This window comes from Rhineura floridana, chromosome 15, assembly GCF_030035675.1.
Source record: "Rhineura floridana isolate rRhiFlo1 chromosome 15, rRhiFlo1.hap2, whole genome shotgun sequence".
Taxonomy (NCBI): domain Eukaryota; kingdom Metazoa; phylum Chordata; class Lepidosauria; order Squamata; family Rhineuridae; genus Rhineura; species Rhineura floridana.
In genome coordinates this window covers 29,263,376-29,278,544 of record NC_084494.1, presented here as the reverse complement: position 1 = coordinate 29,278,544, position 15,169 = coordinate 29,263,376, and the positions used below count along the sequence as shown (strand labels likewise).

At 46.1% G+C, this 15,169-nt stretch overlaps 1 protein-coding gene across 3 annotated transcripts; it reads right to left on the bottom strand.

Annotated features, from left to right (window-relative positions):
- Nucleotides 1-604: 604 nt before the first annotated feature.
- Nucleotides 605-12,786, bottom strand: LOC133370418 (phospholipase A2 inhibitor NAI-like). 3 transcript variants are annotated; one of them, XM_061596715.1, is made up of 6 exons: nt 12,644-12,786; nt 10,461-10,598; nt 4,698-4,814; nt 3,315-3,467; nt 1,950-2,087; nt 605-993 (listed from the first exon to the last, which is right to left on the bottom strand). In XM_061596715.1, exons 1-6 carry the CDS (start codon nt 12,687-12,689, stop codon nt 785-787), a joined length of 801 nt encoding a protein of 266 aa, XP_061452699.1. In that variant the 5' UTR covers nt 12,690-12,786; the 3' UTR covers nt 605-784. The 3 variants fall into 3 exon arrangements, with proteins under 3 accessions (XP_061452699.1, XP_061452701.1, XP_061452700.1); XM_061596717.1 differs by having other exon boundaries at nt 12,636-12,734; XM_061596716.1 differs by lacking the exon at nt 4,698-4,814.
- Between the last annotated feature and the right edge of the window lie 2,383 nt (nt 12,787-15,169).

The following is a 15,169-nucleotide window of genomic DNA, read 5'->3' as shown; positions in this document are numbered from 1 at the left end:
TCATTCTGAATACTATGTTGATATATTCATATACAGAAAGAAAATGTGATTTAGAAGTTAAATAAATATCTAAGATTATGTTTGCTCCTTAGTCAGAAAATGACAAGAAGTATTTCCCAGATGTGGGGCTAGTAGCAATTGTTGTGGTGATTTTGATTAGAAAGATGGAGGGCATTAAAATCCCTCACCCAGAGCTACTATTCTTGTTAAATGGCACTCCCCCAGCCCTGAAGAAAATAAAAATGTCAGAGGATCTCCCCTGTAATGTGTTGTTTTGTCCCATGAATACAAAAGGCCTGTAATCAGCAGGTGTAGGGAACCTTTGGCTCTCCAGATGTTGCCGAACTTTGACTCCCATCAGCCAATAGCCAGGATGATGGCAGCGGTCTCTCAGCAGCATCTGGAGGGCCAAAGGTTCCCCACATCTTGTCTATAGGCAAATTGTATCAAGGAAAAATGTCTTCCAGAACACAGAATTTATTTAAGAACAACAGACATTTCCATTTCATTTGTCTTAATCCTGGTGTTTATCCATCCAGAAAGCCAAACTGCAATCAAAGAGAGTAATGGATGGTTAAAAGAGAGACATAAATGAATGCAGAGATGGTAATTTAGAATCTTTAATACAACATGCATTTAGATTTTGTTTTATTCCTGGCTTTTATTTTCATTGAGGGAAATAAGGAAAATCTATCTGGAAGGCCAAACTTAACCAGAAGTGGCAAGTGGATAAAAAGGAGGCATAAATGAATGCAGAGATTATGCAGTCTTGCGCAGGTGCCCTTTACAAGAGGATCTTCAGGAGGAGGAGCCCAGAGAAGGTTGGCAGGAGGAGCCCAGAAGATCGAGTTCCCCTAGAAGGATCTGGTGTACATTTGGCCTTTATGATAACAGCATTGTTTTCTTCCCAAATCAGAGGTACACCTTTGTTGATTGACTCGCAGGCTGACTTGGTGGTGCAGCCTTTCATAATCATGTCTCTGGCTCTACTATCTAGAAATGGAAGACAAGAGGGGCTTGTTAGCTGGGAATCACAGTTGCTGTTAACAGCTCTCCAGACTAGTCTGTCTAGACTGCTTGAAATGAACCCAGTCCTTATCCCCAAATGAAGGTCTACTGCTGAGGAATGGAGCCCATAAAGGGCACCTCTCCAAACCGGGGCGGAGAACCTCTCTAGCCCCTGGGCCAGATGCAGCCTAAGGAGCCTTTTGGGCCCAACCCATGCAGACCTTTTTTCCTAAGACAAGTTGCAAGGGTAAATTTCTACTACGGGGGAAAAATTACACCCCCACATAGCAAGAAGGCACAGGAAAAAACCACCCCATTTGTACCAATTGATAAATGGGTGGATGTGAGTATACGACATTTTGAATGTGACTTAGCCCTGGCCACTTTGTACTTTGGCCCCACCGTTGACATGCAGACTCCCCAGCTTTCCTATGGGATAGTACAGCCCTCAGGCTCAAAATGGTTACCCATCCCTCATGCAGAGCAGTGTAGTTTTGCTGAAGTGAACTGTGCCCATTGTGCTTCTGCCGTTCATTAAACTAGGGTCGTGCAGTGTCTGAAGGGTGACACAAAACTATGGTGTAACATAGGGCACTGCCTTACACCGCGTCAGACCACTGATCCTCCTAACTCAGTATTGCGTGGCAGCAGCTCCAGGTTTTCAGGCAAGGGGGCATTCCTAGGCCTATTTGAGGTGCTGGGAATTGAACCCTGGGGTATTTGGCTTACAAAACAGATGCTCCCCCAGTGAGCTGTTGCCCTTCCCCAAATGAGCGATGGCTATCTCACATTGTCTCATGGAAGCACCCTCTCATGTTTTATGGGAGGCTTGCCCGTTTGTCCTATCCCCCTGGCTAGATATCCAAACTCAATCCATCATCAATATAGCTACAAAATGGGAAAGAAATCAACAGACAAATTACATCTGAAGTGAAACTTACCAGCATTCGAACGTGAGAACACATCAAAGCAATACCTCTCTGATCCAGTACAATTCACCATCTCTGTAATGCATGTGCCGGACGAAGAGTAGCAGGAAGGACACTGCTTTCCATTGGTTTTAGACTCTACTCGTGGTACTGAAAGGGGTGAGGGGGATGATCCTCAGTCAGCATAAAGATTGGAGAAGTTAACAGAGATGCTAGAGTAGGGGCAACCAATTTGGTGCCCATCCAGATGCTGTGGACTACAGCTGCCATCATCTGTGACCACTGGGCATGCTGGCTATGGATGATGAGCATTGTAGCCCTTGTCCTGTCGAGGGCATCACATTGGCTACCCCTGTGTTACAGAGTTGCTGCATATATTTAATTTATAGATGGCTTTAAAAGGGGATCAGACAGATGTGTAGAGCAGGACAAGGAACCTGTAACCCTCCAGATTTTGCGGGACCAGCTCCCATGAGGTGCACAGCCAGCATGACCAAAGGTCAGGAATGATGGGCGATGGAGTCTAGCACCATCTGGAGGGCCACAGCTTTCCCACCCCTGTTAGAGAGGATAGGTTTGCAAGTGCCTACAGTGGAACCTCCATGTAGTATGCCACTGAATACCACTATGGTGGGACCATAATGCAAGAGGCTTCATTCCATACTTGTGGGGTTTGTGGAGATTGTCCACTTGAGAAACAGAATTCTGGACTCGATGGACTCTTGCCTTGATTCAGGAAGGCTCTTCTAATGTTAACTTTTGACAGAAGTTATTCTTAATAGTTCCCCAATTTTCCATCATTTCTATTGGAGCTGCAGTCAACAGATCAGAAGCTCCGATGGTTCTGAGCCCAAAGCTGGACCTTGTGAATCAGCAGAGGAGCTGTCAAAGGTGGGAACAGCTAAGTGAGTACAAGAGACCAGAGGCCAAAGTCCACAATGCTGAATCAGCAGAGAGTTGTTCGTCAGCTGCTCTCTGCCAATCAGTATAGACAAAGGGTCTCTTCCAGCCCTACCTGGAGATGTTGGATGGGGACTGCACCTGGGACCTTTTGCAAGCAAAGCAGTTGCTTTATCCTGCCCAGAGTTTCACAGGAGCTAAGTCTAAAAGTGAAACATTCTGGTCACTTAGGGAAAGCAATGTGCAAAATACTATTTTTTAAAATTATTGTATCATTAATTATACCAATTGGCTGGATGCAGCTAAGCTAATCTGTCCCCAAGGAACCCAGCCATTGAGGAAGAGCCACACTTCCAATTATGTTGGTCACAAACTGATGGATCCAAGAACAAGGGGAATGAAATGTGATGCAACCTCCAAAATGCAACCAAAGGAAGGGTTGAGGGAAGCATTTTTCAAGAATATATTTGCATCTACCTGGAGGAGTGGAGTTTGCACAGGCTTCACCAATACAACAGGTCAAACTTGTCCTTATACTTTTCCCACGCCCCATATTAAGATGCTTTGGGGGGGAATTGCACGTGTCGGAGGATCCACAGCCTTTCATGACTGTCTGAAGCACCTTGCCATCTGCACAAGAAGGAAAGAGAAAGTGGTTTATTCAGTAATAACCGAAGCACTCATCAGGAGGGTGTGTGTGGCTACAGCATGCATATTTCCAGGACCAGAATTGAGGATCTCTTCACTGGTGGCTGGAAGCTTCTTCACACATTACACTGAACACAAGTACAAGCTGTTTCTACACAGGTACAAGCGTTTGTGTGAAAAAGTGCACCCTTGTTGATTTGTACACCTCAACTATGCTATACACAGGTAACACATGTTGAATGTTACCTGTGAATAGCAGTACAAGCTCAACTCTTTATGTACATGGGTACATCAGTTGTAAACTTGTTCAATGTAATGTGTGAACATCCCTTATGTCATACAATATCAGGGGTGAGGGATAACATTGCCTCCCGCTCCCACAAGTGCAGAATTTTGGGTCAGTGGTTTCCACACTTTTTTCCCTATGAACCACCTGAAAATTCCTAAGCATCTTGATGGACCACTTAACGATTTTTCTGCCTGTTGCAGCAATTGCGATGCGCTGTGCTAGATGCTGTATTTTTAAATTGCTTATTTTATTATTTATGTCGTATTTTACGTAGAATTCAAATGGCAATAAATACAATACAATGTAAGAAATAAAAAGCAATAAAATACAATTAAGAATCAATATTCATATTTAATGCAGACATGCCATAGACCACCTGAATGAAGCTCATGGACCACTGGTTGGAAACACTTGCTTTCGTTTTTTCCCATAGGAATGAATGGAAGCCATTCACTAAAGAGATTCCCACAAGGACAGCATTGAGGAGTGTCTAAATCCAGCCTCTGCTCCCCAAGGACATCAGCTGTTTGAGAATCTATCTATCTATCTATCTATCTATCTATCTATCTATCTATCTATCTATCTATCTATCTATCTATCTATCTATCTATCTATCTATCTATCTATCTATCTATCTATCTATCTATCTATCTATCTATCTATCTATCTATCTATCTATCTATCAGTCTGTCTGTCTGTCTGTCTGTCTGTCTGTCTCAGTTGATGTCCCCAATAAAAGATATTTTACCATCCCATCTTCCTGTGCACGTATATGTATTTCTTACCACCCCTGAAGGATTATTCTAAAAATCATTGTGCCTGAAATAAGTCTTTCTTCAAGCACCTTGAGTTCCAGTGGTACTTTCCTGCTTTTTGTGGCTTTTTTTTTTAATGATGGTGGTGAGGTGATCCCTCATACTTACTTAGAGTACTTTCAAGAAACACAATGACACAGGTGTCCTGGCCCTCACGACAAACCTTCTTATTCCCTGTGCAGCTGGTGCCAATGTCAGCACAAACATCACACTCCAAAGAAGTACCTCGAACAAGGAAGAAAGGAGAACCTTTTTCGTACAGGTATAATAGAGTGCCCAACCTCTCAGCTTCCTTAAGCACTATATAAATAAAGGGTAGGGAGCCTTCCAGATGTTTATCAACTGCAGCTCCCATTGTCACTGGCCATTGGCCATTCTTGGCATTGTAGTTCAGTAACATCTGGAGGGCCAAAGGTTCCCCACACCTCACATAAACGCTTAGAAGACTAGAGACAGTATATACATATGTGCATCGGGAAGGTGGAACCAGTGGTCCTTGTGCTGGACTCGAGCTTCCATTACCCCTGACCGTTGGCCATGCTGGATGGGACGTGCAGTCCAACAGCATCTGGAAGGCCACTAGGAATGGGGGAGAAATTCAGTTTTGTTTGCATGTTAATGAGAAAATTACCTGATATGCACTTGCTCCACTCCCACCTCCTCCCACCACTGCCACCACCACTCCTCTCCTCACCCCCTCGCTTACTTGAAAAAAATTTTGCTGCCACAAAAAGCAAGGCATTCTGAGTGAGGTGGCCCAGGAGAGGAGAGTACCTGTGCCACTGCCTTGGCATGACAGCTAGAAAATCTTTGTTAAAAACTCATTAAAAGTTAAACTACATCCAGGTAGTATTTTGCCCACACCCTCACTCACTCCAGCATGTACAAGGCATCCCATCTGGACACAGCTAGGAGGTCCCATCTAATTCCCTTGATTCACAGCAAGGACCGGGAGCTACTGCCCATTCTTGCCCATTTCTCTCCTCCTTTTGATCTCCAAGAAGCTGTCAAATTCTCACACAGTTGCAAGTTGCAAACATAAAATCCTTCTTCATTGGATGGAGGCTGGGATTCCTTTCCTGCCTCCCATCCAGACATTGTCCACCAGGCCCAGACTCATTTAGTTGCAGCAAAATTGTTGCATCTTGTGCCCCAGGCCACAGCTGCAATTTTACTGTTTCTGTAACTTGATTTTGCTTTCTCTCTCATGATTAGTATTATAGCACCATGCCCATACAGGGCACTCTGCAAGGTGATGTAACATAACAAAGCAAAACAGGCAGGTCCCTGTCCCCTGACGCTTGCAATCTGAATTCCAATAAAGGTGAGAGGAAAGTAAGAGACACATTAGTAACATTCCATCAGACTATGGAGTGGGAGAGAGATGGCACTTCGAGGCCTCTCCATTGGCTCTGCTAAAAGACCAGCTCCATCAGGCTCCTCCCTCAAATGTCATCTACAGCAGCCATTCCATCATGCTATAGGAGAGGGAGACAGAAGGGAATGCCTGGCCTCTCCACTGACTCTTCAGAAACACCAACAATGTTCTACTCCTCTCTAGTTTTTTTTCCAATTCTTGCTGCTTCAAAATCTCTGCACCTAAGAATTAGTGCCCGAGCTTGCTTTTTTCCTTCTCCCTCCCAGCCCCTTTTCCTTTTGTGTCATGTCTCTTAGATTATGAGCCTGAGGGCAAGTACTGTCTCCTCACTGATATTTTGTAATGTTCTCTGGGAGGGTTTGTTTGTCTGTTGGCTGAAGAGCAGGATGAAAATGCCAATAATAAATAACATGTCAAATAAATAATGCCCAGCTTACACAGGCAATCAAGAAAACATCTCTTTGTAATTGTTAGTTGATGATCTCTGGTTTTAAATGTGTATGTGGTTTTTATTGTGTACATGTACGGTTGTTGTAAACTGATTTTTTTATGATAAAGTGGGAGACAAATATTTTCATAAATAAATAAATAATTGTATTTATACATATGCAGGATTTGTTTCAGTTGAGGATAAACATGACAAGATGTTCCATCAGTTTAATAATAATAATAATAATAATAATAAAATTTTATTTGTTACTCGCCCATCTGTCTGACTTAACAGACACTCTGGGCGACTTACACAATATAAAATACAATTTAAAACATATTCATACAACAGTCACCATATTAAACAACAATACATCTAAACCACCCGTTAATAATACAACATAATAGCCTAACCCACCCCAGAAATCCCGTAGGCCTGCCTGAATAACAAGGTCATTAAGGCTCGACGAAAAGCCATCAGGGAGGAGGCATGTCGAAGGTCAAAAGGAAGCAAGTTCCAGAGGGTGGGGGCCACGACCGAGAAGGCCCTCTCTCTGGTCCGCACCAGCCTAGCTGTTTTCACCGGTGGGACCGAGAGAAGGTCTTGTGAGGCCGATCTTGTTTGGCGGCATATTTGGTGATACTGGAGGCGTTCCTTCAGATAAACTGGGCCAAAACCGTTTAGGGTTTTAAAGGTTAATACCAACACCTTGAATTGGGCCCGGTATACAACGGGCAACCAGTGTAGCTCCATCAACACTGGGGTGACATGATCCCGGCGACGGCTTTGCTTTATTAAGCGTGCCGCTGCATTCTGTACCAGCTGCAATTTCCGGACCGTCTTCAAGGGTAACCCCACGTAGAGCGCATTACAGTAGTCTAATCGAGAGGAGACCAGGGCATGTATCACTTGTGGAAGCAGATGTATAGGAAGGTAGGGTCGCAGCCTCTGTACCAGATGAAGTTGGTACCAGGCTGCCCGACTTACTTCAGATACCTGGGGCTCCATGGACAATTGAGACCAAAATGACCCCCAGGCTGCGGACCTGGTCCTTTAGGGGCAATCTCACCCCATTAAACACCAAGTCAAAGTTTCCCAACATTCCCTTATCCCCCACCAGTAACACCTCGGTCTTGTCGGGGTTCAGCTTCAGCCTGTTCTCTCCCATCCATCCACTTACGGACTCCAGGCAATTGGACAAGGTTTCCACAGCCAACTCTGGTGAGGATTTAAACGAGAGATAGAGCTGCGTGTCATCCGCATACTGGTGACACTGCAGCCCAAAACTCCTGATGATAGCTCCCAGCGGTTTCATATAAATGTTGAATAGCATGGGGGCGAGAATAGAGCCCTGTGGCACACCACAATTAAGGGGCCAAGGGTCTGAAACCTCATCCCCCAACGCTACTCGTTGATATCTGTTGGAGAGATAGGAACGGAACCACCGTAAAACAGTGCCTCCCATTCCCAATCCCTCCAAGCGATTTAACAGGATACCGTGGTCAACGGTATCGAAAGCCGCTGAGAGATCCAGGAGGACGAGGAAAGTATGTTCTCCCCTATCCAACGCCCTCCTCATATCATCCACCAGAGCGACCAAGGCTGTTTCAGTTCCGTGTCCAGTCCTGAAGCCTGATTGGAAAGGATCTAAATAATCTGCTTCCTCCAAGTGTGTCTGTAACTGTTTAGCCACCACACGCTCAATCACCTTGCCCAAGAATGGTAAATTGGAGACTGGGCGAAAGTTGTTTAAATCTTGGGGGTCCAAGGAGGGCTTTTTCAAAATAGGTCTTATCACTGCCTCCTTGAGGGCTAATGGCATTGCACCCTCCTCCAAGGATGCATTTACCATTGCCCTGATCCCTTTGCCCAGTCTCTCTTTACAGCTTACAATGAGCCATGAAGGGCAAGGATCAAGCAAGCAAGTGGTTGGTTTCACAGTAGAGAGCACCTTGTCCACGTCATCAGAGAGAAGAAGCTGAAACCGATCCCAGCAGACTGGATTGCAACTGGCCGCCTCTGGACCACTACTTGTAACCATGACGTACGGAATCTTGCCCTTTAGGCGCTCGACTTTATCGGCAAAGTGTTTTACAAATGTGTCACAGGAGGCTTTTGAATGTTCCATAGGTTCCTGCGCAACTGGACCGACCAGGCTTTGGACCACTTGGAACAACCTCCTGGGACAGCACTCTGCCGACGCAATAGAGGCAGCAAAAAAATGCCTCTTTGCTGCCTTTGTTGCCCGCTGGTAGGCCGCTATTGCCGCTCTAACCAGTGTTCGATCGCCTTCAGCGCGTGACTTCCGCCATCGGCATTCTAGTCGTCTCACCTCCTGTCTCAGACCGCGTAACCATGGTGTGTACCAGGGTGAAGTCTGAGTTCTGTTCAGGGGAAGAGGACGTTTCGGTGCTACCCGGTCTATTGCCCTAGTGATCTCCTCATTCCACTCCATCACCAGGGTTTCGACCGGGTGTCCTTCAGTAAGCTCCAAATCACCCAGTGCATTCAGGAATCCTTTGGGCTCCATCAGGCGTCTGGGGCGGACCATCCTAGTAGGTCCTTGTCCCCTGCGGAGGGTATGCGGCAGTGAGAGATCCATATTCACCAGGTAGTGATCTGACCATGACACAGGGCTAGAAAAAACATTCCCCATTTTCAGATCACTTCCCTTCTCTCCCGAGACAAACACAAGGTCAATAGTATGGCCGGCTACATGGGTGGGACCTATATTACTTAGGTGCAGTTCCCATGAAGTCATGGTCTCAATGAAATCCTGAGGGGCTCCAGTGAGAGCGGCCTCGGCATGCACGTTGAAATCGCCCAAAACCAATAGATTTGGGGTAAACAACCGCACAGCCGAGACCACCTCAAGCACCTCGGTCAGGGAGTCTGCTGTGCAGCGGAGTGGGCGGTACACACGCAGAATTCCTAAACTGCCCTTTGGTCCCAACCTCCAGTACATACAATCAACAAACTTGGTCTCGTGGAGAGGAGGTCTGGTGAGAACCAAGGACTCCCGATAAATAACTGCCACCACCCCCCTCCCCGCCTACCAATCCTCGGCTGCTGTGCATATTGGAAACCCGCTGGACACATTTAAGCGTTAATTAATTCAAGGCGTTAGTACTAACATATAAAGCCCTAAATGGCTTGGGACCCATGTATCTAAAAGACTGCCTTCCTCAGTATCAACCATCTTGGAGCCTACGATCAGCAGGCAAGGCCTTATGGTGGTGCTGTCACCAAACCCTCGCTGCTTGGTGATGACTCATGACAGGGTCTTTTCAGTAGTGGCTCCTGCTTTCTGGAATGCCCTTCCCATCGCTGTTTATTTATTTATTTATTTATTATACTTGTATACTGCCCCATAGCTGAAGCTCTCTGGGCGGTTTACAGTAACTAAAAACAAATACAATTTAAAATATATCTTTAAAAAAACAATTTAAAACACATGCTAAAATGCCTGGGAGAAGAGGAAAGTCTTGACCTGGTGCTGAAAAGATAACAGTGTTGACACCAGGCACACCTTGTCAATGACATCATTCCATAATTTGGGGGCCACCACTGAGAAGGCCCTCTCCCTTGTTGCCATCCTCCGAGCTTCCCTTGGAGTAGGCACCTGGAGGAAGGCCTTTGATCTTGAACATAGTGTACAGGTGGGTTCATAACGGGAGAGGCGTTCCATCAGGTATTGTGGTCCCAAGCCATGTAAGGCTTTATAGGTCAAAACCAGCACCTTGAATCAAGCTCGGAAACATACAGGCAGCCAGTGCAAGCCGGCCAGAATCGGTTTTATATGTTCAGACCGTCTGGTCCCTGTTACCAATCTGGCCGCTGCATTTTGCACAAGCTTCAGTTTCCGAGCCATCTTTAAAGGCAGCCCCACGTAGAGTGCATTGCAGTAATCTAATTTGGAGGTTACCAGAGCATGGACAACTGAAGCCAGGTTATCCCTGTCCAGATAGGGACGTAGTTGGGCCACCAACTGAAGTTGGTAGAAGGCACTTGTATCCACCTTGTATGCAAATCTCCAATGAGCTACCAGCTCTTCTTAACTTACCCTTTGTTAGAAGTAAAAAGAAGACAAAAGGTTTCAGGAGAGTCTGCATCCTGATGTGGAATTTACAGGGGGAGGGGAAGCTTGTGGAGAAGCTTGTGGATTTCTCCGTGACGAAGCAAGTTCTCTTGCACGAGGAACCTGTAAGAATATCCAGAGGAAGCTGTGTGTGCCAAGCAGTAACTTCCCACAGCATGCATATAAGCACTTTAAGTCAGTAATCTGGAATGTCTATGTGATGCCAGGGCCGGCACCAGACATGCCGAGGCCTTTGGGCACCAGCCTGCCCTGGGCCCCGGCACCCACCCGCATGCTCCACCTACCTTTCCTTTGTAGTAAATGTTGGCCGGTGCTGTGGACGCAGACCTGTCATTAACCAAGATGGTGGCAGGGCATCAGCCCCTTAGGGAAGCCTCAGCCACCATCTTAGTTGATGGCAGGCATGCGCCCACAGCGCAGCCAGCATTTATTTCAAAGGAAAGGTAGGTTGGGCATGCAGGCGGGCGTTGCGAGCCTGCACAGTAGTAGAGGGGATGCCTGGGAGCTCCCTCTCTGCAATCCATGGCAGGGTCAGGAGCTGACACTGCCGCAGACCGTGGAAGGGAGCGCTACTAACCCACCCTAAGGAGGGGCCCTTCATGCCACAGGGGACCTTGGCCAGGGCCTGATCTGGCCAACTTCTGGCGCCGGTCCTGAGTGGTGCAAAGAGTTTTACCAACAGAAAACTAGGGAAGCAGAGGAATGGTACAATTCTCCTTCCCACTTGTCAGTACCTTATACAAAGCAGTTTACCACTTTGTTGGGTGGCATGCAGTGGAAATTCCCCAGCTTCATCTCTGGTCAATGATTTGCCCCAAAATATCTAAAAAAGTACCTCCTTCTGTATAGACCAGCCTAGGGATTAAGATCAGGAGAAGAGGCCCTCCTGGTGGTTCTGCCACTCTAGAGGTTTGCGGGCAGTGGCTCATGAGAGAGACTTCTTTGTGATGGCCCGAAGCATGTGGAGCTCCCTCCCCATAGAGGCACGTCTGGGACCATCTCTTTATAGCTTCACTGGCTGCTGAATATGAGCCTCTTTACCCTGGCCTTTGTAAATGGAAGAACTGATTTTGGCACCCTCCCTGCAACATACTGAACAGATTATGATTTGGGGGTTGTGAGTTGGGGTTTTGTTGTTGTTTTAATTTCATTTTTATATGCTGTAATCCACCCTGGGACCTTTGGTAAAGGACGGGTAAGAAATCGTCACCTGTATTCACCCCTAGAGGAACTAGAACATCTGGGAACACAGGAAGCTGCCTTATACTAAGTGAGAGCATTGACTGGCAGCAGCTGTCTAGTGTTGCAGGCAGGAATCTCTCCCAGCCCTACCTGAAGAGTCCTGGGATTGCACCTGGGAATTTTTTCTGCATGCAAAGCAGATGCTCTCCCACAGAACTACAGCCCTATCCTTGACAGAAGATAACTGTACAGTAGGGGTGATGCACTTTTGGATCCCCAGGGGCGGCTTCCATGGGATTGGACATCTTTTTTTTTTCCCGTAGGAGGTTCTTGGGAGGGATGGTCCAAAATCACATCCTGCTGCTCCCAGTTTCTAGCTGCTTGGAGAAGCTGTTAGGGACAGATGGGTCGCTCTAGCTAAGGCTGCTCTCAATTTTGCATGTGTTCATTCAGAAGTCCATTTTCCACCCTGTTTCTGCATTAATCTGTGGGGTTTTTTAAAAGAAAATGTAAATGTTTTATTTAAATACTTTTGTGAAGCCTTCAAGCCCTTGTCCCAGGTTCCAAGGCTCCTCAGGAGACCAGAAGGTCTCTTATCTCCAGAGTCTCCTTTCCTCAAACCACATTTGAAGTTCTTGTCATCAGAGGACCCCCTTCTTAACTGAAATTCCTTCCCAGCAAGTTAGCATTACTTAAATACCCCTAGACGAGCTCCTGCTTGTTGTCTGTTCTGCTCTAAGTTGCCCCTCAGAATCCCCGTACATGTCCCTGTAAGCTAGGTGTGGGGAACCTTTGGCCTTCCAGATGATACTGAACTACAGCTCCATTGGACATCGTTGCTGGGGCTGAAGGGGGTGATAGTTCAGCAACATCTGGAGGTCTAAAGGTTCACCATACAGCTCCCACCCACCAGAAGTCCCTTTGGGGCAAGGATTGCCCAATTACTCAACTCCTTACATGCCAACCTTTCTTTCGTTCACTGTCTTGACTCGCTTCCCTCTGTTTCTCCATTCACGGCCTGTGTTGACATCTCCTCCTTTGCCTCCAGCACTCCCCTCTTTCCTGGCTCTCTGAGCTTCTCTCTGGAAAGGCTCAGCTTCACTTACGTTCCTTTCTGTGTCTCAAGTTCTCATGTTTCCTTTCGTCACTTAACCTCCCAAGGACCTTTTCTGCCTGCTGCTCTGCATGCTCTGCCTTTATCTAGCTGCCAGTTGCGCGTCTCTGCTTTTTTCCCCACAGCATGGCTCTGCCCCACCCTCTTCAAGTAGACAATGTATGTTATCTTATGTATGCATTTCCAAGTGTATTGTACCAGAAAACATGCAATTCTTAAAATGCACTTTTTCAGCTGAAAACTATTAGAAAATCCAAAAATGTGTGGAATGCAAAGGATATATTCTGGACTGTGCATTAGGGAGGTGTGAATTAGGTCACTTTGCTTAAAATGTGGTCTGAACACATTTCCCTCTGTTCCAGTACCTCATCCAATTTTGTGGGGCAAAAACCTACTCCCCGTGCAGTTTCCATTGTGCAATTCACACATAAGTAGACTGACAGGGTAGTCACAAATTGTCGCCTGTACAACACCCCCAAATTTCAGCCTGTTGCCACTTACCGTTTTCCTTCTGGAAGCAAGCAAACAAAAACACCTAGGCCATAAAATGTCCAAGAAATGCATTGGGGTGATTTATTACCCCAGCCAATGTTAGCAGATTGGAGTAGTATAAACACCCCATTGATTTTTCAATGGAAAAGTGGTCAGGGACAGGTCCACAAAGAGCACTGGGGTTTTTTCCTCAACATTAGATGGCTTACAGTAAAAAAAAAATAGTGGAAGTCCTTCTACCACCTCATAGCAAAGTACGTGATGAATTTTTAAACAAATCTAAGTTAAGTTTGTTTGTTTTAATTGCAAATAGAAATGCAAGCTTAAAGTGGGGGGAGGGCATGTGAAAGTGAAATGAACTGGAAATAGGCATCTGTCCATCTCTTCCTCAAGAATGGGAATGGCTTAAAGGAGTAGGATGCTTTGAGGGTCTCCCATGGCAAGGGTGGGGCACCTCCAGCCTGCAGGCCTAATTAAGCCCACCAGGCCTCCCCACTTGGTCCACGATACCATTTGGGCCAAGGTGATCAGCAGCCTTGCTCAAAGCCCAAGCACAGCACTTTTCACTCTCTGAAAATCAGGGCCTGTGGGAGAGGAGAAATGGGCTTGGGGCAATTCCACAAGATAAGACATGGAGGTACAAGAGTGAGGGGACAGGTGGAATTTAGTGAATGGGTTGTGTCCTCTTACATATTGCCATCTGTAACAACCTGTACTTATGAGCGACTCGGGAAAACAGAAAGTATTTAGACTCATATCCAGCCAACGTCCAGTAACTGTCATGTAGGCTTCTAAGATTCCTTTTACGTTAAAGTGACAGTACTTTTGTTGTCACGTGTGTGTGTGTGTGTGTAAGTGAGTGTGAGAGAGAAGACTATGAGCAGATGCATAAGAGGCTGTTTCACCTTGTCATTGATAAGCCCAAACTGAATGGGGCTCACCAGCCTTGGATGCTGGCCCAGCAGAGGCTCTATAGAAACTCTGCATTTTGCCCCCTGCCTGGAACTATAAGCACCTGGCAGGATACAGGACATGGCTGGTGGGCTGCATGTTGCATTGTGGGTCATACTCTGCAGCTCTCTCACACACAAAGGGTTTATTATCGATTGATTTATGACATTTCTATTCTACCCTTTAACCAAAAAAAGCTCTCAGGGAAGCTGACAAAAATCAGTGCTAAGACAGTCCCTGTTCTCGGGCTCACAAACTCAAAAATATGTGGCACACAAGGAAAAAGGCACAGGAGGGAGAAGGGAAAAGCAAACTCAAGCACAAATTCTCAAAGTTACTGCCAGTTCTGGCTGCCTTGCCCTGATAAAGAGTAGTCGTCTGTAGCACCCCCCCCATCAGATCTAGGTGCAGAGCAGGTGACAATTTCTAGGCTAAGAGGACAGGGCAGTTTCTGCCACATAGTTCTGATGTGCGTGTTTTTAAAATCCCTGAATCCATTGGGGAAATTGTATTAACATCTGGTCCAGGCCTTGAAAATCAATATAACTGAAAGTTCTGCTTCTCACTCTGCTGGCCTCAGCAATGAGGTAATGTGAGTCAGGAAATAATGTATGTGTGTTTTTAATTTGTAGTGTTGCACCTCCATCACCAATTCATACATGAACATTTATGAGCTCCTACTGGGAGAAAGGGCAAGATATAAATCTAACAAAAACATTTCATGTAAAAAATATGCAGGAAAGTCATTGTGATGTCCCTGGGGTCCTTTCAATAGTCATATCTTTCTCTTTACCCTGGCATCCCAGGGGTCACTTGGAAAACTGAATCTGAAGAGAGTCTGCTTAGTCCGACTTTACTGCTGGGACAAAATTCACCCTAAACAAACAAACAAAACAACCAGCAGTTGTCATCATCTGCATGGTTAAGTGTCATG

What these genes read in the sequence shown, in the direction of transcription:
- LOC133370418 (XM_061596715.1), bottom strand. Translation starts at nt 12,689, where the DNA reads ATGGAGAAACAGAGGGAAGCGAGTCAAGACAGTGAACGAAAGAAAG. An exon ending in CTTTTTACTTCTAACAAAGG is followed by an intron (nt 4,815 to 10,460) that starts GTAAGTTAAGAA and finishes TCCTTGTTCGAG; the next exon opens with GTACTTCTTTGGAGTGTGAT. An exon ending in GTTCTCACGTTCGAATGCTG is followed by an intron (nt 994 to 1,949) that starts GTAAGTTTCACT and finishes TTCCATTTCTAG; the next exon opens with ATAGTAGAGCCAGAGACATG.